We start from the raw sequence: 22584 nt of genomic DNA on the forward strand, positions 1-22584 counted from the left end.
AGCGGATTCTTCTTATGCTTTACTATCACAAGGCAGAAAAGAAAGGGACCAATCGTCTTCGTAATCGGCGTTATCAGACGGCTTATAAGGTAGGAAGCACATTTAATTGCTCTGCATATTGAGGAGGCAAATATGCGTAGCCATTCAATGTTAATTTTAGAGCGAACAGGACCACACTACAATGAGACAGGACGAGGCAATACTCTCATCGGAAATAGTTATCACGCCATACCTCCGCTTGTTAGGAAAAAGAAAAAAAAAACTACACCTGAGGAGCATATGCAGAGAGAAGTCTTCATGCGAGACATATAGACATATCGACAGAGCGAATGATACAAAGGATTCCAAGGGACACGCATGTTCCTTAGGCCTGCTTTCTTATAAGTAGAGGTGTGACGTAATAAATATGTCAGTTGAGCACAGCGTCTTGTGGTTTCGCCTTATTGGGTCGTCCTGTTCGCGCTGAATTTTATGATAAATGCGCACCAACTCGCCCGTGAATGAATTTCGATATGTAACCACGATATGCATATTTATCATGCATCCTAGGAATGCACACAATAAATGGGAAGTTACAATCAACTTTGCGGAGAGTTCATACAGACTACACACACATAGAAATCACACACAAACTACCTCAAACTTCCTCCTTGCGCATCACAGAAAAACTTGCCTAAGTCTTCCATAGTTAGCGGATCTGCTTGGTCAAACTAGAAAAACTTATATTATATAGTGCTCGTAACATTCCCATTTTTGTAGAATATAGGTAACTTGAGGCTGTGAAATTGAGACAGCCTAGGTTTCAGAGATATGGTTTATTAGAGAAAATTGTTGGGAATAGCTTAGGCAGGGAGAGTAGGTGAAGAGAAAAGGCAGTTTCGGACGGACCGACGGATGGACAGACGGGTGGGCGGGACTTTATTTACTTCCGAGTTTTGGCGCCATGGCCTAAACTCTTCTAATCACCACTAATTCAACTTCTAAGCTTCCGTCACAATGATATATCTATAATGATTAGTCATTTCGCATCGAGTGATGTTAGGAAAAAGCAATGAGGGCAGGGTTGATAAACACAGCCAGTCCTTAATCTCTCGCGTAATGAACTATGATGGATTTGTAATAAACGTGTCAATGTTATTTTATTTCAAAGTGTTGTAGACTATGAAGGGAAAAATGCGAACGTGGTAGGATTATCTTTTGTTAACCTCTAGGTTACTTCTTGTAGTTTTGTAGTAACTAAATCCTCATTTAATTTACTGTCAGCTTCTTAAGGCTTAGCTATAGCAACAAACGAAAAAGGAAAATTAAAGAAAAAACTATACCTACACCGCTGCTGATTAAAAACGGCGCGTCACACAGACATGGCTGCGCCTACAATAAAGAGATCCTATTTAGAAATTATCTCCGCATCGATGTGAATATGATGCCCATTTGTTAAGCATAGGGTTCGGTTAACCCGCAGCCTTAATACCGATGTTCTTGTTTTTCATACCACTACTAAAGTGTATTAATAAAAGAGAGTTCTCTACCCGTAAACGCACATCCTAGCTGAAGAGGTCAAATTCAAGGAGAGGTGACGACATTCTCCTGTTTTCACTTAAAGGAGACTAATTATATCATTCTCTCTACAGGACTTGCATTCCACCGTTTTTCATCATCATGTGCCTGTACGCGCTTCAGCCCTTCGTCACTGGTCCCAACACGAAGGCGTTCTTCCAAGACCTGCACAAGGAGGTCGCCTCTCATTGGTGGCACTGGCTTCTACAGATCCGAAATTTCTATAGACTCAGCGAACGAGTAAGTGTAACCTCTTTATGAGAACGTCTTTACGAAAGGCATCTACGTACTGCATGGTGCATTTCGTCGTCGCATTATACTTTCACTAGAAATGCCGGCGGCCTACACTTCAGCGCTGCGTTATTTGGACTACTCGCTTGCTGCAACATGAGCTTTATTCCAATACACGTGGAAGTCATGTAAGCGGGTCAGGTCTGCACAAAAAAGAATGGGTACCTTCCGCGAGTATGTGCCGAAGGTGAATTCCACAATCTTGGACTCCCTCTTGCAAATCATTGATGGTTGCTCGCCATTACAATGTTTTCCATGTGCGTTGGCAGCGGTTGGGACCAGCAAGTAAGGTCAATTAAGTTTTAAAAGCTTCGCAATAACTATGGTGCCATGGATAAACTCAACACGTACAGCGAGAAAGAGCGATAGCTGTTGAAAGCTGAAATGGCGCGCAGAAAGGGCAATGCGAACTGTCTGCAGCAGGTGTGATATTGCGAGAACATTGCCATATGCTTGAACACTAAATAGAAAGTTGTTAGGTTCTTCTATGTAATGTCAACGAAAATTAGCACAGTGAACTCCAGAATGATAATGCTTTCGGCAGACGTGCTATTATTGTTCAAAACGACTTGAGCTTAAAAAATAACACAAAAATGTAGCTTGTTCAGGCACGGCAAGGAATTGTCTTGCCGGTACATATTCTCTTGTCCCGTGTTTTTCGCACTTTATTATTATTTATTTATTAATTAATCTTCAATCAACCCAGCTCAATTCGCTAATAAATCACCATATTAGAAATCGTGAAGTAAATATTAAACGTGTCCGTTTAACTGTGTTTACTTCAGACGATTTAGAAGTGATTAAAATGACTGCGTATAGATTCAGGCACTTTATGAAATTTTATACACATCCAGTACGGGCTCTTGGAATGTCACCAAATACAACATTCTGGATTGGTTAAATCAATCGTTCTTGTGCATGCGTTTCCGTAACCCGATTGCATTGCGCTTCGCTATTCTTGCAAGTACAATCTGAAAGGGAGCCTAAAGCTTCGTCGGTGTGCATCCCTGTGTAGATTTTAGTATATGGCGACTATTTTATTCTGGTGCCTGAGGTTTAGTATGGCTCGTATTTTTTCTGGGAATATCTAAATGACGGACATTTCTGGTGCCTAGCATGAGGAATTCGAAAGAGCCGAATATTTGCTAGTTCTTAGCACTGTCTTCATACAGCGCAACCTCCTTTTACTACTAAAACAAATCCACAGTATTAAACATGTGCCTTTTCCTTACCCTGCCCTTGCCCTACTCTTTTTGAAACACTCTCTTCTTCGCCTAATGCATACAGTAGACTTTGCCAACGCTGTATTAGGAACATCCTACTGCAACAATGTTTGAAGTACTGCGCACTGATGCATGGAAAATGCACACGGAAACATTTCATTAAACATTTTATGAAGGCCACATTGGCAAAACAAGTCGTGCACCACTGACGCTGACAAGCACATTACATCCAATGCCTTGCCCTTCCTTTATGAACAGCGTAAGCTCTTGGACTTGTTTCCTTAAATCCAGGAGATCAGCTTGCTTGGCAAGCTTTAAGAAATTTTCTTCAAAGGGAAAACTGTCATCCCCTCAACTGCAGCACAAAGCTACAAAGGAAAACCAGATGATTTTTATTTCAGAAACAGGATTTCACAGCTGGAACAAAAATTTATCCTGAGGCCCTACAACGTGAAACTATTCCAATATGTTTTTATTATAATCTCCCGACGTCAAATTTGCGTAACCGCCGACGCAAGCATCGGGCGGTCAGCCGCCGGGATGTCTGAACAGATCAATCAAACGCTCCCTTTGTTCATAGGAGGTCCTTTTGTTTGCTTGAATAAAGAATAATATTGCTTACACTGAGCGGCTTGTCTAATTTAATTTGCTAACAAGAGGAGAGGAGCACGCTCAAGTGGAGAGGGATTCGATAGGGCCCAGCCACTGCACTGAAAATTGATAACCGGATGAAGAGGGTGGTGCCGGCGTCTGCGATTGGTCCGCTTTCCCTCACTTAGCTTGCGGTGGCTCGTCGACAATTGCGGCGGCATGCAACGGAAGCTTAATAATGACGCTAAAACGGATCTTCAGCAAAGAATAGTTGGCAGAAAAAGGTCGTAAACGGCCGAAATTGCTCGAAAATGTTACACGGCCACGCAAAAAGTGTTATTACACGCAAATAAAGCCATGCTCTTCGACAGGTGCGAGTAGCCAGTGCCTGAGCGATCGGCGGCAGCCATCTCTTATTCCTTTCGGAACGGGGCAGCCTACGGCTATTCAGAAGAAAATTCAGTTTTGTTCGGCGTATTTATGCATCTTTATTGCGTACACGTCACTTGGACGCGGTGAGTTTTTGCGGTTTTGTGAAGTCGCGTGAGAGGCAAATGAAGAGGGCGCAGTCCAAAAACTTTTTACGAATAGCCGAGGGCTAATGGCAAAGAGGCGTCGAATCAGAAATAACTATTTTTCCTTTGTTCGGTCAAATCATGCATAATCCATGTGTACACGTTATATCAGGTGGGGAGCTATCGCAGTTTTCGTGACGTCACGGGACACACAGGTGAAAGGGGGGTGGTCCAAAAGTTTTTGCCCAATCGCGGAGGGCTGAGTGCAGAATCGGAATAGAAAATTTGGAACAGTGTCCCGTTATAGCGCCCCTGGTCAACGATTATAACTTGGGACCACCGCCTTACCGGCGTGGTATTGATACCTCGGCCAGGCGAGTTGCCAAATATTTCACCGTCTCTCTGCCATCCTCCAAGCTCCTGATTAACTCAGAGGGTAGAGCGACCGTCCCGGTAAGGCTTTGGCAATAGGTTCAAGTTGTCCGGGACAAGAATGAATTCTGTTTCAACTTCGACGCTTTCTTTCTTAGAAAGTCATATGGCCTGGTGGTGGTATTGGTGGTGATGGATTGTTGCAACAGGCGGGTTTAGCCTGGCGAACAAGGCCGGCAATATGGCCTTCCTTTGTAGCGTCGTGCTAAAGTCGGGTAGATGACAATTTTTCCGTTTCGTGAACTTTCCTCGACCTTTCGCCCTTCTGCAGAACTGATTTGCCAGACACTTGGCAATTTCGAATGACCGAACTTGATTTTTACATCACCTGTATGTGCCTCGTAGTCCAGCGAACTTTATTTCGGATGTAAATAACAATCTTATCTTTTTCGTACCGGGTCATTTTCAATGTACCGGTCCCCTACCCCCCCTGCCTCTCTCTCTTGATTCCATTCAATCACCCTCAGTAGCATGTAGGTGACTACACAGACGCCAGAAGAAATTTCTCTGTTTCGTTAGAAAGCTTTCTGTGTCCATATGATACCTATTGCTGGCTTAGGGGGTTCCTATTGGCTGGTTAACAAGCGCGTACCTTAGACGGGCCAGGCGAGTAGACATAAGCCAAGCGCTTCCCGCCCCCCCCCCCCACTCTCTCTCTCTCTCTTCCTTAACAACAGTGAACTTTGTTTATGTGCAATAACTGTTTTTTTTCTCGTGCCAGGATGTTATACCGCACATATGGTACCTGTCGACGGATTTCCAGCTATTTGTCGTCTCTCTTGTTACACTGCTGATATTCAAACGGTGAGCTCATTCTAAAAAGAAACATCATAATGAGAAGGACCGCATGAAGGAAATGAGCATTCCAAATAGTTTACATGCTACAGTGCATAGAATTATTTATTAAAAGATGTATAATACGACTACTTGCTACGTGTGCAAATTAAGAAAGTGACTCAAAAGCACTGCGGTATCTGTTGTCAGATTCAAATGAAAACGACTTTACACTATCATGCCAGTAATTTTTTTTTAATTTCGGTTAATTGCTTGTACAGCGGCGATAAATGCTCATACAGCAGTACAATCCTCTCGCGCAGATGCCTAGTACACAAGTGTTTTAACCATATGAGGGCTTTTGTTTGCAGCTTGCAGAGTGTATTGTTGGTGTTGTTGGATACGTAAAGATATAATTGCAGTGCTATTCATGAACAATTGCTTTACTTCCAAAAGTAAGCTGGAAATATAAGTATACCTACAACGGATCTTGCACAAACTGACTGACAGTTTTAATCCAACATACAAGATTACGAGTAGTTATCAAATAAGTTCATCTGTGCAAAAAGCTGCGACATAGATAAGCTTCACGCAATTAGGCTGATTTGCCGTGCAGACACCGTTGGCCATTTCGTTTACATTAATAAATAGCGGATTAGATATTCAAGGCCCATGCATTCCTTGAAGTACTCATTTATTGTTTGCTAGGAAAGTTCCACAATTAGAACAATCCTGCCGATCTTGTTTGACAAGGACACTTGATACACAGGCGCAGGACACTTACAGTCGGAGCATTCGCCCTTCTATCTCTATTGGGCTGCATTGCTGGAACGTGCGTCGTTGCTGTCTTTCAGCTGTCGCCGTTTATGATCTTCCCAGGAGCGGTTGCGGAGTAAGTATTGAAGATCACTGCCAATTAAAAGTAAATGCGGCCACTGCATGCAGTGCGGGGAACATGCACCAAACCCTCTGATAGCATCGCAGCAATCTTTTTGTTTTGTTTTCATGAGACTATATTCACGGACAACTTTCTGTGGCTATGGAGGGAAAGCTACGGACGCGTGGGCTGCTGCACACGTGTTACGGCGCCAAGCAGTCCGGCAGCGTTTAACAGTTTTTTTCGGTTTCTCGGAACAGACGCTGAAGCGACGCAGCTTCCACGTGCGCCGGTAGACGGGGAAGGGAAACGCCGCATAATAAGTAAACCATCACACTCGGTGGTGTGTTCTGTCTTATTTAACTGTTGGTAATAAGGTGCTTCTGTTTTGTCTTCCCCAGCCTTAACTAACATGGATTAAAATGCGGGCCTCTTTTCAGAAGCGTTCTCACTTGTGCGCGCTTTGCCTTCGTAGCTTTCCCTTCATAGCAACAGAAAGTAGTCCGCGAATATAGGTAACTGGGCACGATAACAGCAGCAAGAGTGCGGCGCGAGGATACTTCCGTCCACGGACCTTATCAGTCTACTGCACCGGAGCACAAAGCGCGTTTATAAGCTGTTTCACTATGCCTGAAGTCAATTTGTTTTTAAGTTTTGAGATAAAAGACATGCACATCACGCCTCCAAACTAACATACAGAACGTTTGTACATTGCGGCAACGTTGACTTGTAAAATAGTCGTTATATGTACACAAGGGAAGTCATGAAAGTCTGTAGGCTTAGACTTTAACGCAGTCCTGCTACGCGACAAGCCGATAATGCCTTTCGGGCTCGCTACATTTAGCGGGCTACGTCAGTGAGCGAAACCAGGGCCAGTGTTTGTAAATAGCGAACCGGGTCTACACCCCTTCGCTAATTGCAGTAAATGTCTTCCCCATGCTGTAGCGTTGTACTTTTATTCTTTCCTAATTTTTTAAAATCGTTTCAGCGTCATGGTGCGAACTCTCAACGAATACTACATCCAGCCCTACTACCACGCCGTGTGCTACTTCGGCGGCTGCATGACATACCTAGTCTTAGACGACTTCAAGGAGCGGAAGATATCCAAGGTATCACTTAAGCAACCCTGACATGCCAAGACGCTACGCACGCTTAAAAAAGCTATCTTGATAATTTATTTTTAATGTCTTAGTTATTGAAAATATAGTAAGAGTACATGATGACCAATTACTAGTTGCACTGCATGAATTATGAGTCGGAATTCAAAGCGCTGCCATGGTAGCGTGAAGTCCCGAGTATCAACGTACCTTTTTTTGGTAATATGGCCCTTTTGGTTTAGTGAAAATTTTTGAAACTTGAGAAGTTCAGTCGTTGGCTCTTCTAGAACACAAGGTAGGGTCCAATAAATGTTCAAGCTACTCAGGTGCCCACTGATTTTCAAATTTTCAATGGTGTTCCCAAATGAGTCTCTTTTTGTCATACAATAACAAATTAGGAACTAATAACTGTGCTGCTTTTTAAAATATTTTTAAGCTCCGTTGGCCATCCAGTTAAGCCTGCCGAGCGAGGGTGCTATACGTCTCGCGCTCATTATGTTCCGCATTTCCGGACATCATCATCATCATGATAATAACAACCATCATCATCAGCAGCAGCAGCAACAGCAAGCAACTAGCAGCTAGCAGCTAGCGCCAAGCAGCAGCTCAATTTTAGGTTTACTGCACGACGAAGGCCTTTCCCTGCGATCTTCGATTGCCCCTGTCTTGCGCTAGGTGATTCCAACTTGCGCCTGCTAATTTCCCAATTTCATCGCAAAACTTAGTTTTCTGCCCTGCTCCACTTCGCTTTCTTCCCTTGGCACCCATTCTGTGTAACTATATAGGAGCACCGGTTCTCTACCCAACGCAACATGTCCTGCCCAGCTCCATTTCGTTCTCTTAATGTCAACTAGAATATCGGCATTTCTCGTTTGCTTTCCGATCAAAACCGCTCTTTTAGTTTTCCTAAACGTTAGGCCTAAGATTCTTCGTTCCATCGCTCTTTGCGCAATCCTAACCTTCATTGTTCTTCAGCTTTGTTGACCTCCAAGTTCCTGGCCCAAATGCTAGCACCGGTAGAATGCAACGACTGTACACTTCTTTGCAATGACGGTGGTATGCTGCCACTAACATTTAGTAATGCCTGCCGTATGTACTCCAACCCATTTTTTTTTTCTGCAAGTTTCCTACTCAGCATCAGTGTCCCTTGTGAGCAATTGACCTAGATAAACGTACTCCTGTACAGACTATAAAGGCTGACTAGCTATCCTTAATTCTTGTCCATTGCCATACTATGGAACATTATGTTCGTCTTCTGCATACTTATCTTAAGTCCCACCCTTACACTTTTTCAAGTTCCTAAACCATTTATTGTAACATGTCCACAATGTTGCTGAAGAGGGCAATGTCGTCTCAAAAGCGACGGTTAGTGAGATATTCGTCATTGAGCCTCCCTCCTAAGCCTTCCCAGTCTAATAATATTGCTACGGCACAATATGTGCGATCACGAAAGGCCAGCAGTGTAAAGACGACGACGACGATTTTAGAAGCTAGCGCGGGCTGTTGCCTCTTGGCCAAGCGCAGCGTATTTTCCTTGTAAATATATTTGTACATAGCTTGTCATCTGCGTCTTTCTACGTAACATATTTGGTGGAGGTGGACGTTCCCTGTACCTCGTCACGGAGCTTCGCAGTGGACGGTACGTCAAGCCTACCTTCATGGCTCCCGGTGACGCCAACCCGACTCCACCGGCTCCGACACCTGCTGCCACTTCGACGACCTACATCACCCTCTCCGCTCCCCGTGATCCTGGCGTATTCTCGGCAAAAGATGGGGAAGACGTCGAGGACTGGATCAGCCTTTACGAACACGTCAGCCGCAATAACCGGTGGGACCCAACTATCATGCTCGCCAACGTTGTCTTTTACCTCGGTGGCACACCTCGAGTTTGGTATCGGACGCACGAAGATGAGCTGACCAGTTGGGATTCGCTTAAGCAAAAGCTTCGAGACTTGTTCGGCAACCCCTACGGTCACCAACTTGCCGCGCAGAAGGCGCTTTCCGGTCGTGTGCAGACGTCAACGGAGCCCTACGTCACGTACATTCAGGACGTCTTGGCTCTGTGCCGCAAAGTTGACACCCACATGACTGAGTCAGACAAGGTTTCCCACATCCTCAAAGGCATTGCCGATGACGCCTTCAACTTGCTCGTTTGCAACAACGTAGCCACGGTGGATGCTGTTATGAAAGAGTGCCGCCGCCTGGAACTCGCCAAAAGCCGACGTATTGACCAGCAGTTTGCCCGTCTGCCCAACACCCCAGCGACATCTTCCTGTGCCGACGCTCCTCGTCCCAACAACACTGCCGATGTTACCAGGATCGTCCGGCGTGAGATCGAGGCCGCCTATCCGGCTGCCTTCGACTCCAGTCCCACCACCAGATCTGCAGTCACGGTCTCACTGATCCAGGCTGTTGTCCGCCAGGAGTTTGAAAACATGGGTCTTCACACCATCTGCTCGGCCCATCGCCCTGATACCCGCCCGGCTTCTTCGATTTCGCCCCGTCCCGCGTCTTCTTACCCACCATGTTTCCGCAACCCATCTGATTGGCGCACTGCTGACGACAGGCCTATTTGTTTCCACTGCCATCGCATCGGACACATTTCTCGGCACTGTCGTAGTCGCTGGAGTTCCCCGATCCGGTCTCCCTATACTGCTTACTCTCGCCCCTCAGGTGGCCCTTCTCGTCCCTATGCCGCACGCTCCGATAATGCCGCCACTGATTCTCCTGCAACGCACCGCCCCTATTCTCGTTCGCCTTCGCCCCAACGACGACAATCTCGCTCTCCCCAGCCCCATCGCTCCTATTCGCCGACTCCCTTAGGACGCCGCTCCCAGCCGGAAAACTAGACGATGCAGCGCCTCGAGGTGACGCTGCATTGCCCCCTACGCCGCCAAATCCTCTACTGACTTTGCCCACTCATCTGAACCTTCTTGACGTGCAAGTCGACGGTGTTTCTGTGTCTGCTCTCATAGACACTGGGGCGCATTTGTCCGTCATGAGCGCTGACCTTCGTAACCGGCTCAGGAAAATTATCACGCCCGCCACGACGCCTGTTGTCCGTGTCGCCGATGGCGGAACAGCCCCCGTCATTGGTATGTGTACCGCCCGCGTCTCCTTCGCCGATCGCTCAACAATCGTGCTATTCACAGTCATCGCCCACTGTCCCCACGACATCATCCTCGGCTTAGACTTCCTCTCCGCACATTCTGCTCTCATCGATTGTTCCTCCAGTACTTTCCGCCTTGACCTGCCTGTTCTGGATCCTGCTGAACCACACCCCAGTCGCCTCAGTTCCGCCGACTTCGTTCGCTTGCCACCTTCGGCACTGACCTACGTTGACCTAGTGTCATCCCCACCAGTCCCCGACGGTCACTACATCGCGGCTCCTATGCCAGACGTCCTCCTTACACACGGGATCACAGTACCCCATACAGTTTTATCTATTACGGCGAATTGCGTCTGCCTGCCAGTGGTCAACTTTGGCTTGACGACACAAGTGCTGCCACGTGGGATGTCTTTGGCCCAGCTTTGTTCATTCGAGGATCACTTAGTAGCATCCATTGCAGTAGACGACACTTCATCCGATCCTCCTCTCCCATCGCAGTCGACAAATTGTACCATCGCTGACTTACGGAAAATGATTGCCCCCGACTTGCCCTCCGAGCACGCTCGTGACCTCTACCGCGTTCTGTTTTCCTACCACGATATTTTTGACTTTAACGATCGTCCTTTAGCCCAAACTACAGCTGTCAAACATCGCATTAATACCGGCGATGCCCCTCCAATTCATCGCCGCCCGTATCGAGTGTCACCAGCTGAGCGTCAAGTTATTCACGCAGAAGTTCGCCAAATGCTTGCCAAGAACATTATTCAACCGTCATGTAGTCCTTGGGCGTCACCGGTTGTGCTGGTAAAAAAGAAGGATGGCTCATGGCGCTTTTGCGTGGATTATCGGCACCTTAACAGGGTTACCAAAAAGGACGTGTATCCCCTACCTCGGATTGATGACGCCCTTGACTGCCTCCACGGTGCTCGCTATTTCTCCTCTATTGACCTTCGCTCCGGCTATTGGCAGATTGCCGTAGACGATCTTGACCGCGAGAAGAGTGCCTTTGTAACACCCGACGGTCTTTATCAATTCAAGGTGATGCCGTTCGGCCTATGTAACGCTCCTGCCACTTTTGAACGCGTGATGGACTCCCTTCTTCACGGTTTCAAATGGTCCACGTGCTTGTGCTACTTGGACGACGTTATCGTATTCTCCCCAACGTTCGCTACGCACCTCGAGCGCCTCTCAGCAGTCCTGGACGTTTTTCGGCGAGCCGGTCTGCAACTCAACGCATCGAAGTGCCAATTTGGCCGTCGCCAGATTACCGTCCTTGGACATCTCGTTGACGCGAACGGAGTGCAACCGGACCCAGGCAAGATCCATGCTGTTACGCACTTCCCTGTTCCGAAGTGTGTCAAGGATGTGCGCAGCTTCATCGGCCTTTGTTCGTACTTCCGCCGTTTCGTGAGGAATTTCGCCGCCATAGCACGACCACTAACCGACCTTTTGAAGAAAGACGCTCCTTTCCAGTGGGGCGATAACGAGGCCTCTGCATTCTCTCATCTAATCGACATTCTCACAACGCCTCCCGTTCTGGCCCATTTCGATCCTTCTGCGCCTACCGAAGTCCGTACTGATGCCAGCGGTCACGGAATTGGAGCAGTACTGGCACAACGCCAGCGTGGCCACGACCGTGTTATCGCTTACGCCAGCAGGCTCCTCTCACCCGCGGAGCGCAACTATTCCATCACTGAGCGTGAGTGTCTGGCCCTCGTTTGGGCGGTTGCGAAATTCCGCCCATACTTATATGGCCGATCCTTTTCCGTTGTCACAGACCATCACGCGCTTTGTTGGTTATGCTCATTGAAAGACCCTTCAGGAAGACTTGGTAGCTGGGCCTTACGCCTCCAAGAATATTCGTTCTCTGTCACCTACAAATCTGGCCAACTCCACAAGGACGCTGACTGCCTGTCTCGCTACCCGGTAGACGAGCCTGACGACGCCGACAGTAGTACCGCCGACGGCATTTTCTCTGTGTCTGCCTTCGCTAACATCGCCGATGAGCAGTACCGAGACCTATCGCTGCGAGTACTCATCGAGCGTCTGCGCTCTACACCTACCGACGCATCCGTTCGCCGATATGTCCTCCAGGGCGGCATTCTGTACCGAAGGAGCTTCCTCCCTGATGGCCCTGATCTTCTTCTTGTCGTGCCAAAACATCTACGACAGACTGTGCTCTTTGAGATGCATGACGCACCCACTGCAGGACATCTTGGGGTAACCCGCACGTACGACCGCGTCCGCCGCCGCTTCTATTGGCCTGGTCTCGCTCGCTCCGTTCGACGCTATGTTGCTACCTGTGATCCCTGCCAGCGTCGGAAGACACCTCAGGTGCTACCTGCCGGTCATCTGCAGCCGATCACCGTCCCTGTGGAACCGTTCTTTCGTGTTGGATTAGACTTGCTCGGTCCCTTTCCCACGTCATCCTCTGGGAACAAATGGGTAGCCGTCGCGACTGATTACGCCACCCGATACGCTATCACTCGGGCTCTCCCTACCAGCTGCGCCACTGACGTCGCGGACTTTCTCTTGCGTGACATTATCTTGCTTCATGGCGCCCCGCGACAGCTGCTTACTGACCGTGGTCGAAACTTCCTCTCGAAAGTTATCGCTGACATTGTGCGTTCCTGCTCCATTCAGCACAAACTGACTACTTCATACCATCCTCAAACCAATGGCCTGACAGAGCGGTTAAACTGTACTCTTACCGATATGCTGGCCAAGTACGTCTCCAAGGACCACCTCGACTGGGACATTGCCCTTCCTTACGTAACATTTGCGTACAATTCTTCCCGGCACGACACCGCCGGATTTTCTGCCTTTTATCTACTGTACGGTCGCGAACCTACCTTGCCCCTAGACACGGCACTTCCTCCTGCTGCGGTCTCAACAAGCGAGTATGCGCGCGACGCCATCGCCCTCGCCGACCATGCACGCCAGCTTGCCCGTGCTCGACTTACGGCCTCACAGACCACTCAGCAGTGTCAGTACAACGCCCGCCATCGTGACGTACAGTTTTCACCTGGTGCGCTCGTGCTCCTGTGGTCGCCCTCTCGTCACGTCGGACTTTCAGAGAAGCTTCTTTCGCGATACACAGGGCCCTACCGCGTGCTGCGCCAGGTGACGCCTGTGACTTACGAAATTGCTCCTGTGGGCTCAAGCTCGTCCTCTCCTGTGGCATCTAGTGATGTCGTACACGTCAGTAGGCTCAAGGCCTACTACACTGCTTCCGAGTCCGATCTTTAGTCGCTCCGGGACGGCGCTTTTGCAGCCGGGGGTAGTGCTACGGCACAATATGTGCGATCACGAAAGGCCAGCAGTGTAAAGACGACGACGACGATTTTAGAAGCTAGCGCGGGCTGTTGCCTCTTGGCCAAGCACAGCGTATTTTCCTTGTAAATATATTTGTACATAGCTTGTCATCTGCGTCTTTCTACGTAACAATATGAATAGTTTTTTAAGCATGCTGTGAATAGTATTGGAGAGATTCTGCCTCCTTGCCTGACCCCTTTCTTGATAAGTAACTTTCTATTTTTCTTGTGGAGAAGCGAGGTAGCTGTGGTATCTTTGTAGATATTTCGCAAGATATCCACATATGCCTTCTCTACTACTTGATTACGCAATGTATTTGTGACTGCTGGTAACTAAAATGAATCAAATTGATTTTCATAGTCCATGAAAGGCAATATAAAGAGGTTTACTATAGTCCGTAAATTCGTCAATTACCTGATTGGTGACATGGATGTGATGTAGAATATCTCTTTTTGTAGCCAGCGTGTGCTCTTGGTTGATTGATGTCACGTGTTGCCCTGATTCTAGTGAAAATTATCTTGATGAATATTTTATACAATACTGAAAACATTTCATACATTGCACTTATGGTTACGCGAAGCGTAACGAAATCGGCCTAAGCTGAGCCGGGCCGCGAACTGAGCCCCCGATTTTGCGTTCACAAGAAAAACGACGTAGCCATCAAGCGATGACGCTCCCTGTGACTTCATGATGGTATGCTATTTCTCAGCACCTATAAGGTGCTAGTACTCGCTTCAAGCTTTCTTAGTGCGTAAGCGTACGTCCAGGTGTAGTTGCCAGGTTTTACATATCCTTTTGCTCTTTTTTTTATTTTGCTCCGCCTCCTTCGTGTATCGGCAGCTTTTGGTTGCATTAATTTGCCCCTGCTGTTGTTACTGTACCCAATATTAACAACAGATATCTTCTTCTTGGTTGTGCTCGCTCCGTAAGTATTAGCATGGGAAATGGCTGCCTTTCCGATAATTATTGTATTCTTTTTATGACATGCCTTTTTAGTGATTTCTCGATGTAATGACCTGCAAAAGGCGCTTAAGGGTAAAATAAATAACAATAATGATGAATCCGTAGCTGCCCCTTTTCGCACAAGTAGTGCTCCAGCAGCTCGAGCCGGTGGGTAATTCTCGCTTTGTTTACAAGAGGGACAACATGCGACACAAATTCCTGACAGAGAGAAACCATGTGTTGCAAGAAAGTTTATTCCTCCTGTCCCCCTGGCATGAATATTTGTGAGATTCCGCACTGAGTCTGTGTGTGATGTGTGTTTCGCTTTCCTTTCTACAGTGGTTCCAGCAGGTTTGCTGGTACGGGTCCGTGGCCTGCTGTCTGTTCTGCGTATTTGTGAAGGTCGCCTGGTACAGAAGTCCAGACCCCGTGTCGACGGGCGTGGCACTCCTTGCGGCATTTTTGGACCGCATCCTCTGGACGCTGTTCCTAGTATGGATGACGCTGGCGTGCTCCACGGGACGAGGTGGTGAGGAGGAAATTTTTTTTTGTCTTTGTGTCACATTAAGATATCCAAATTCGAAGCATTATTTAGCTACTTCTCCGTATTTTTTCGCGCCGTCGTCAGCAGCCGCAGTGAACTCAGGGATGCACCTCCATACGCGCTACAGCCGGTCTGGTTAGGAACAGTTCCTTCGCCATGACATCATGCAGTCTCTTTACTTGTACACTCCATGGTGGCCCGCCTAGATTATTGTTCTTGGGCAGCCTAATCTTTGCACCTCCTACGCCACTTAATACGGGAAAATGCGAAATATAATTTGCCCTCTGCAGACGCTTTGCGATCGGTTGATAGGTAATTAGGTTTTTGGCTGGGCTCGCTTGAGGCGTAGCTAAAGAAAAAGAAGAGGGCTACATGACCGGTGGTCATGCGTGAGCCAGGTTCTCGTAGCGCAGTTGCCCCGTATTCGGCCCATTAAGACGAGCACGAATGTATAGCACGAGAGTATATAACAGTTTTAGCGATCATTTGCTCTTGGAAGTCGGTGCTTTATAGCGCTTGGGCACACGTGTTTATCGCCAATTGCAAGAGTGACAGACTTACAAGAGTCAGAGCGCGCTTTATCAATACTTAGAGAAAGAGACAGGAAATATAAGGAAAAACAGGGAGCTTAAGCACATTGACGTCCTGTTAGCTACCCTGCGACACGTAGAAAAGGGGACGAAGGATTGAAAGGAAGAAATGACCACGCATAAAACTTACAGAGAAAGCGCATACATTCCGTGCTTTGCTTTCTCTACCGTATTTCTATATCGCCTCTCTTGCGGTTTGCCTACACAGAGTAGGGCTCAAGTCATCTAAATAAGGAAAGTTGAAGATTTAGAAAGATATTGATTACTTTCTTTTGAACATGTCTAGATCAATAAATGAAGCCCTTCGAAGCACAGAAAGCTTACTGGCGGGGTGGATAAATTTTGTCGACTCTTTAGGTGTGCAAGGTAACACTATGGAGAACAAGACACATCCAATTAATATTCCAGCGGCCTCAGCGCGGTGTTTGTGGTTTCTCTTGCGAAGGGGAGGGAGAAATAATTATAGTGGATTTATTAGCCATTATATGTTTACCCCTAAAATCCTTTAATGGTTCTACTGGGGAGTGATGAGTTGTGGGTTAGCACGCCCCATGCGTGATACGTGCCACGCCCTTTTACCTTAAATCTACGCAACCACGTGCCGGTGTTCGCATGGTTTATTAGTCTGCTGCCACTGCGTGAGAAGGAATATCGTGTTTACAACGCCAATATTATTTTCGCTTACGAGCTAAGTGCGTTCTGAAAGCCAATATGAAGCGTCCTGCTTGGCAGGCAGGTATTCGCGATATTATAAGTTTTCGTAAAGAAGGCGTGTAACAAGCATGTGATGCCCTTAGGGCATAATCTGCATTGGCCCGCCAGGCTCGGTGGCCTCACGGGCTCAGTAGGTAACATTGGTCACTGCATCAATAAACAACCACGAGCAAAGCTGCTCGGCGGTCAGTCATATTTCAGCACCGCCTCGCTGCGGAGCGTCTAACGGAGGGTGCCTCAAGCCCTCCCCGCCCCCACCCACGCCGCTGGGGGCGGGGAAACACCTCCCCCCCTCTTTGCTGCCGCCATACCACTTTGTGGAAGGCTCGAGCCGTGTGAGGGAGAAACGACACATCCGAGGCCAAACAGCGGGACATTTTCCTGGCCAGCTGCGATACCCGCGTCTTCAGTCTCCTGCTCGGCCTTCTCATGCCAGCCACGCCGCATGTTAAGGCGCAGGGTGAGCTGCTCGCCATACTGCGCTCGCATTTGAACCCAGCACCGTCCACACAAATGAAGCGTTTCCGCTTCAACAACCGGAGCCGCCAGGAAGGAGAGACGCTCGGGCAGTTCATTGCTGCGCTACGAGGGGTAGCGAGTGCCTGCATTTTCCGGCAGCACCTGAACTCGCTGCTCCAGGGCCGTTTCGTCTGCGGCGTCAGCAACCCCGTCATGCAGACGCGACTTCTGGGGCTTCCCGACTTCTCGCTGGATGATACCGTTAAGGCAGCGCTGGCAATGGCAGCTGCCGCCTGAGACGCCGGCGAGATTGCCCGTGCGACTGGCTCACTGTCGGCGGAAGCGGCGGTCTACAAGTTGGCGAAAAAGAGCTGTACCTACGGTTGCTGTGGTGGTGCCCACTCCCTCTCACAGTGCCAGTTCTCTCAAGCACAATGCTTCACGTTCGGGAAAACTGAGCACCTAGCACGGGTATGCCGAAAGGGGAGGACGAACAGTAAACAGCAGCAGAAGTCTGGTTCAATCCCAGGTGCTACACAAGCCCAAGGCCGGGGTACCCGTCGCAAGGGTGCGCGGCGGGGCGTGTGGCAGCAGGCTCGAGTTAGTCCGCGGCCAGGCTCCACATCATGGCCGAGGAGCCGGCGACTTTCGGCATGTGGCACACAGGCCTTGTACCGTCAACATGTACATTACTGTACATGTTGACTGTCGAAATTTGCGGGCTCCCCATTTCTATGAAGCTGGACACAGGGTTCGGTGTGTCAGTCATGGCCGGGAAACTGTTCAAGCGTACCTTCCCCGTCGTGTCCGTCGAGGCTTCGGGCGTGATGCTACGCAGCTACTCTGGGCAGCTCTTCCAGGTCCAGACTCAGGCACAGGTCAGCGTTCGATTGGTGACAAGGAGGCAACCTTTTCCCTTTCCTCAACCAAGGGGTCGTTGCCGACGCTTCTGGGCCGGAACTAGATTGACGCACTGGGCTTTCGTATGCCAGAGTACCAGGAAGCCAGCCTGCATGTGGCGAAAGATGTCCGGAGCCTTCTGATTGAGTTCAAGTCCCTGTTCCAGCCAGGGATGGGCACATTCGCCGGTACGACATGTGGCATCTATGTACATGAGGGAGCCCGGCCACGTCTTTTCAAACCTCGCCCACTGCCGTTCGCCCTGAAGGACGGGGTCACCAAGGAGCTGCAATGGTTACAGCGAGAGGGTATCCTGGTGCCAGTCAAGACATCTGAATGGGCCGCTCTCATCGTACGAGTCCTCAAGCGAGACGGCAGTGTCAGCATCTGCGGGATTTCAATGTTACCATCAACGCAGGTAATACTGCCGAGGAGTACCCGTTGCCCCGGATTGAAGATCTCTAGTGAGCGTTGTCTGGTGGGCAGAAATGTACAAAGCTCGACTTCAGAGAGGCTTACCAGCAGCTGGTGTTCCAGGATGCCTCCCTGGAAGTATGTCACAATATCGACAACACTGGGGCTCTTCCACTACACGCGCTTACGGTTTGGCATGGCCTCAGCCCCAGCCATATCTCAGAGAGAATGGACAAGCTCTTCAGGGCCATGAGGCATGTGGTGTTGTACTTCGATGACATCCTTGTTACTGGCAGTGACGACGGTAACCACCTTTAGAACGTGCGCAACGTCCTGGCACGACTGCAGGAGGCAGGTCTCTAGCTCAAGCTGAAAAAGTGCATTTTCCTGGCCCCCAGTATTGAGTACTTGAGACATGTCAATTTCCAGGCTGGCCTATCCCCGGCTCCTCGCAAAGTTGATGCTGTGCTCAAGGCTTCTAAGCCCCAGAACAAGAAGGAGCTTCAGAGCTACCTCGGCCTCACCAACGTCTGCAGGAGTTTCCTGCCGAACCTGTTGAAGCATCTACAGCCGCTCCATCTTCTGCTTCGAGATGGTCAGCAATGGATCTGGAAGATGGAGCAACACCGGGCTTTCCAGCGCAGAAACGAGCTAATCACCAAGGCTCCAGTGCTGGTACACTTCGATCCTGCCAAGCATGCCGTCCTGACCGTAGTTGCGTCGCCGTACGGCATGGGAGCCGTCCTGGCCCTCCGGGACAAGGATGGCTAGGAACGCCCTGTGTCGTTTGCTTTTCGTCAGCTTCATGCTGCAGAGCAACGCTACAGCCAGCTGGACAAGTGAGGCCTGGCACTCATGCTCAGTGTCGAACGCTTCCACCAGTATCTGTGGGGCTGGAAGTTGGAGGCCGTCAAGGACCACAAATCACTGTTGGGGCAGCTGGGGCCTGACAAGGCAGGACCCGTGCAGGCATCACCTCGACTGGTACGCTGGGCCTTGAGGCTGGCAGCTTACAGTTAACAGCTGGTTTACCGTACGGGAAAGGACCTGGGACCTGCTGATGGCCTGAGCTGCCTGCCTCTGCCAGCGGTGCCTGATGCGGTTACAGAACATGCTGAAATGTTCATGCTGGAGCAGATGTACCCGAAGGTGCTTTCCTGATCTGCGGTATTGCACATGACCAGCCGGGACTCACTCCTGTCTCAGGTGGTCAAGGTGGCGTCCCATGGGGAAGAATTGTTCTGCAGGCCTATAGCTACAAGGACGGTGAGCTGAGCTTGCAGCAGGGCTGCCTACTGTGGGGCTACAGGGTGGTCATTCCACAAGGTCTCAGGTCCATGGTCCTGCAGTTGCTGCACGTAGTTCATCCTGGCATGGAAAATGCCAAAATGGTGGCCCGGTCCATGTTTGGTGGCCTGGCCTGTACCAGGACATTGCTCACATGGTGCAAACCTGCCCAATCTGCCAGGAGCATCAGCGGCCTTCACTTCATGTGGAAATCACACCCTGGCCGTTCCCACAGAAAATGTGGCCCCGCCTGCATGTGGAGTTTTGGGGGCCCTTCAAGGGAGATTACTTCTTGATAGTGGTGGACGCCTTTTCAAAGTGGGTGGAGGTTCTACCTGTCAGCACTCCATCGGCAGGTGCGCCCATTGCAGCGCTACGACAGGTGTTCGCCGCCCAGGGGTTGCCGGACGTCATCGTGTCCGACAACGGCCCTGCTTTCACCAGCACAGAGTACCTGGCCTGGCTGACGAAGAACGGAATGCTCTGGATGAATGTGGCGTCCTGCCATCGTACGGGCCCACGTGGCACATTACTTCCTGGTAGTGGTGGACACCTTTTCAAAGGGGGTGGAGGTTCTACTAGTCAGCACTCTATTAGCAGGTGCGCCCATTGTAGCGCTACGACAGGTGTTCGCCGCCCAGGGGTTGCCGGACGTCATCGTGTCCGACAACGGCCCTGCTTTCTCCAGCACAGAGTACCTGGTCTGGCTGACGAAGAACGCAATCCGCCGGGTGAAGGTGGCGTCCTACCTCAAACGGTGCAGCCGAGCGGGTGGTGCAAACCATCAAGGACAAGCTCAAAAAGAGCCAGACTGGAGATTTCCGGACGCAGATTGCCCGGATTGCAGTTACGAGCTGGGTTACCTTCAGTACCGGATCACGCCCCACGATGTCACTGGCCGTGCCCCTTTTGTGTTCCCGCTGGTCGGATGCTCAAGACACCTTTGGACCTCTTGCAGCTGGACCTCCGAGCCACAGTGCTCCTGGAGCAGCTGAAGCAGTATCTGGCTGCTGACCGAGGGTGCCGTCCCGGACGTTTGCCGGAGTCGGGAGCTCCAATTTTCGCCAGGAACTTCCGTCCTGATCCACGCTGATCCGCTGGACATGTGGTATCTCCTGCCAGCGTCTCATCACTGCTAGTCCGCATGCCAGACGGGCCCACGTGGCACAGATACCCTGACCATGTTAGGCCTCGCCTCTGGACCTAGCTAGCACCCTCGACTCCCACTTCAGAGTTCCAGCCCACAGGAGGACTAGCGGCAACACCAGCCGCTTCCAGCGGAGCACCACCCACTTCGAAAGCGGCAAGCATTCTCAGCTATGCGGCGCCCGTTGGGCCGGTGTGAAGTCCGGCACCGTTCACGAGGCCGACCAGCATGGACCCACCGGACGGAGCGTGGCTGGCTCAGGCAGCACCCGGCGTTGCCACACCCTGCGCGTCAACACCGGTCCCCAGGCGGCGTACTCGAACGCGGAGGCCACCGGGCCGTTACTCGTCTGAGTAGCAGACACCGTCGACCCGGCTTGCACGGAGGCAGAGCCTCATACATTGAACTTGGATATTTTTTGTTGTCGACAAACAAGCTGGGGCTAAAGGGGTGTAACAAGCATGTGACCCCCCTCGGGCATAATCTTCGTTGGCCCGCCAGGCTAGGTGGCCTGCCAGACTCGGCAGACAGCATTGGTCACCGCACCAATGAGCAGAGCTGCTCGGCGATCAGTCACCATTCATCACCACCATGGTGCGGAGCGCCTGTCTAAAGGAAGTTTCTTTGAGCCCTCCCTCGTTCACGAACCTGGGCGTATCGTGACAGGAGCTTTACCGCGCAGCGAGAAAGTCCCTAACTCCTGCGATGGGAGAAGAAAGCGAACAGTTTGGCGTGCGTGCTTGGAAGAAAATTTCCACATCATGAATCTGCTCCTTTGCACAACATTTAACTGGAACGTCAACAGTAAGAAAATTCACGCATTCCCCATTCGCAATTCCCACTTCCTGCGCCTTGTCCTGTCGTCTTTCTTGGGTCCTTTGTTTTGCGCTAAGAAAATAATTATGGTTAGCAGTAAGTTCGCGAAGTGTAGATTACGAGTGAGTTTAGTCTGCTGTCTTTTTCTATATTTGTATTGCGAGAAAACCGAAGCGCAGTTTTCAGTAAGAATGAAAAACAAAAGCACGATTGTGCTGTTCTTTATCGGAATATTTACTCCACTCTATTAGGAGACGGCAAAGTGCGACAGATTTACAAATTGGGTAAAATAATTGCGAACTTTAAAATATTTATCTTTGTTTCATGAGCGCTCTTCATCTTTAATATCAGGTTACAATTTGAGTCAATAAAGTTGGTCAAAAAAATTGATTGCGGCTTTGCAGTGCCTGTCAAGCACTCCCACTCTGAACATTTGTTGCTTTGACGGGTATGAGTATTAATGCTCGCCGTTCTTGGCTCGATATAGCATTACTAAACTCTCCGAAAAATACAAGATAACAAAACAACACTAAATAACAACACGGTCTAGCAGAATACGAGAATTTCTTCCTTGCCACATTTGAATGTCGTAATAAAACGACGCTCAGGAGCACGGATAGCATGATTTTACAGAGGGAGGAGGGGAGCTACAAGAGCAATTGTGTGGGTAGCAAATGATGCGCAACCATGAAGAACACCTACAATTTAAACACAGTCGCAATAGTTGCACGTGGCAGAGCGAGTAATTTTGACTGTAGCAAAACCCAAGTAGATGTACACTTCATAAGGTGATAAGCATGAAATATATAATAGAGCCTTGTGACGTCGCCGCCCCTTCATAGTGCGTGTCTTAAGTCCTAATGCTGCAGCCACTAACGTATCTCAACTTGCCAATTTCTCTGTCCTAAAGAAAATATTTGATAACATTTGAGATTGCGTGACAGCGTTCCTTTTTCTTTTTACAAAAAAGACTGTCACAATTTCGATATA

At 49.4% G+C, this 22584-nt stretch overlaps 1 protein-coding gene across 1 annotated transcript in view; it reads left to right on the top strand.

The window, feature by feature from the left end:
* Nucleotides 1–22584, top strand: part of LOC139055765 (nose resistant to fluoxetine protein 6-like) — a 55098-nt gene that overhangs the window by 24966 nt on the left and 7548 nt on the right. The window contains exons 8-13 of the mRNA XM_070533297.1: nt 3–89; nt 1632–1797; nt 5331–5413; nt 6153–6275; nt 7249–7369; nt 15063–15252. Coding sequence (XP_070389398.1) covers nt 3–89; nt 1632–1797; nt 5331–5413; nt 6153–6275; nt 7249–7369; nt 15063–15252 — 770 coding nt within the window. The remainder of the gene's footprint in view (nt 1–2; nt 90–1631; nt 1798–5330; nt 5414–6152; nt 6276–7248; nt 7370–15062; nt 15253–22584) is intronic.

This window comes from Dermacentor albipictus, chromosome 2 (genome assembly GCF_038994185.2).
Source record: "Dermacentor albipictus isolate Rhodes 1998 colony chromosome 2, USDA_Dalb.pri_finalv2, whole genome shotgun sequence".
Classification (NCBI taxonomy): domain Eukaryota; kingdom Metazoa; phylum Arthropoda; class Arachnida; order Ixodida; family Ixodidae; genus Dermacentor; species Dermacentor albipictus.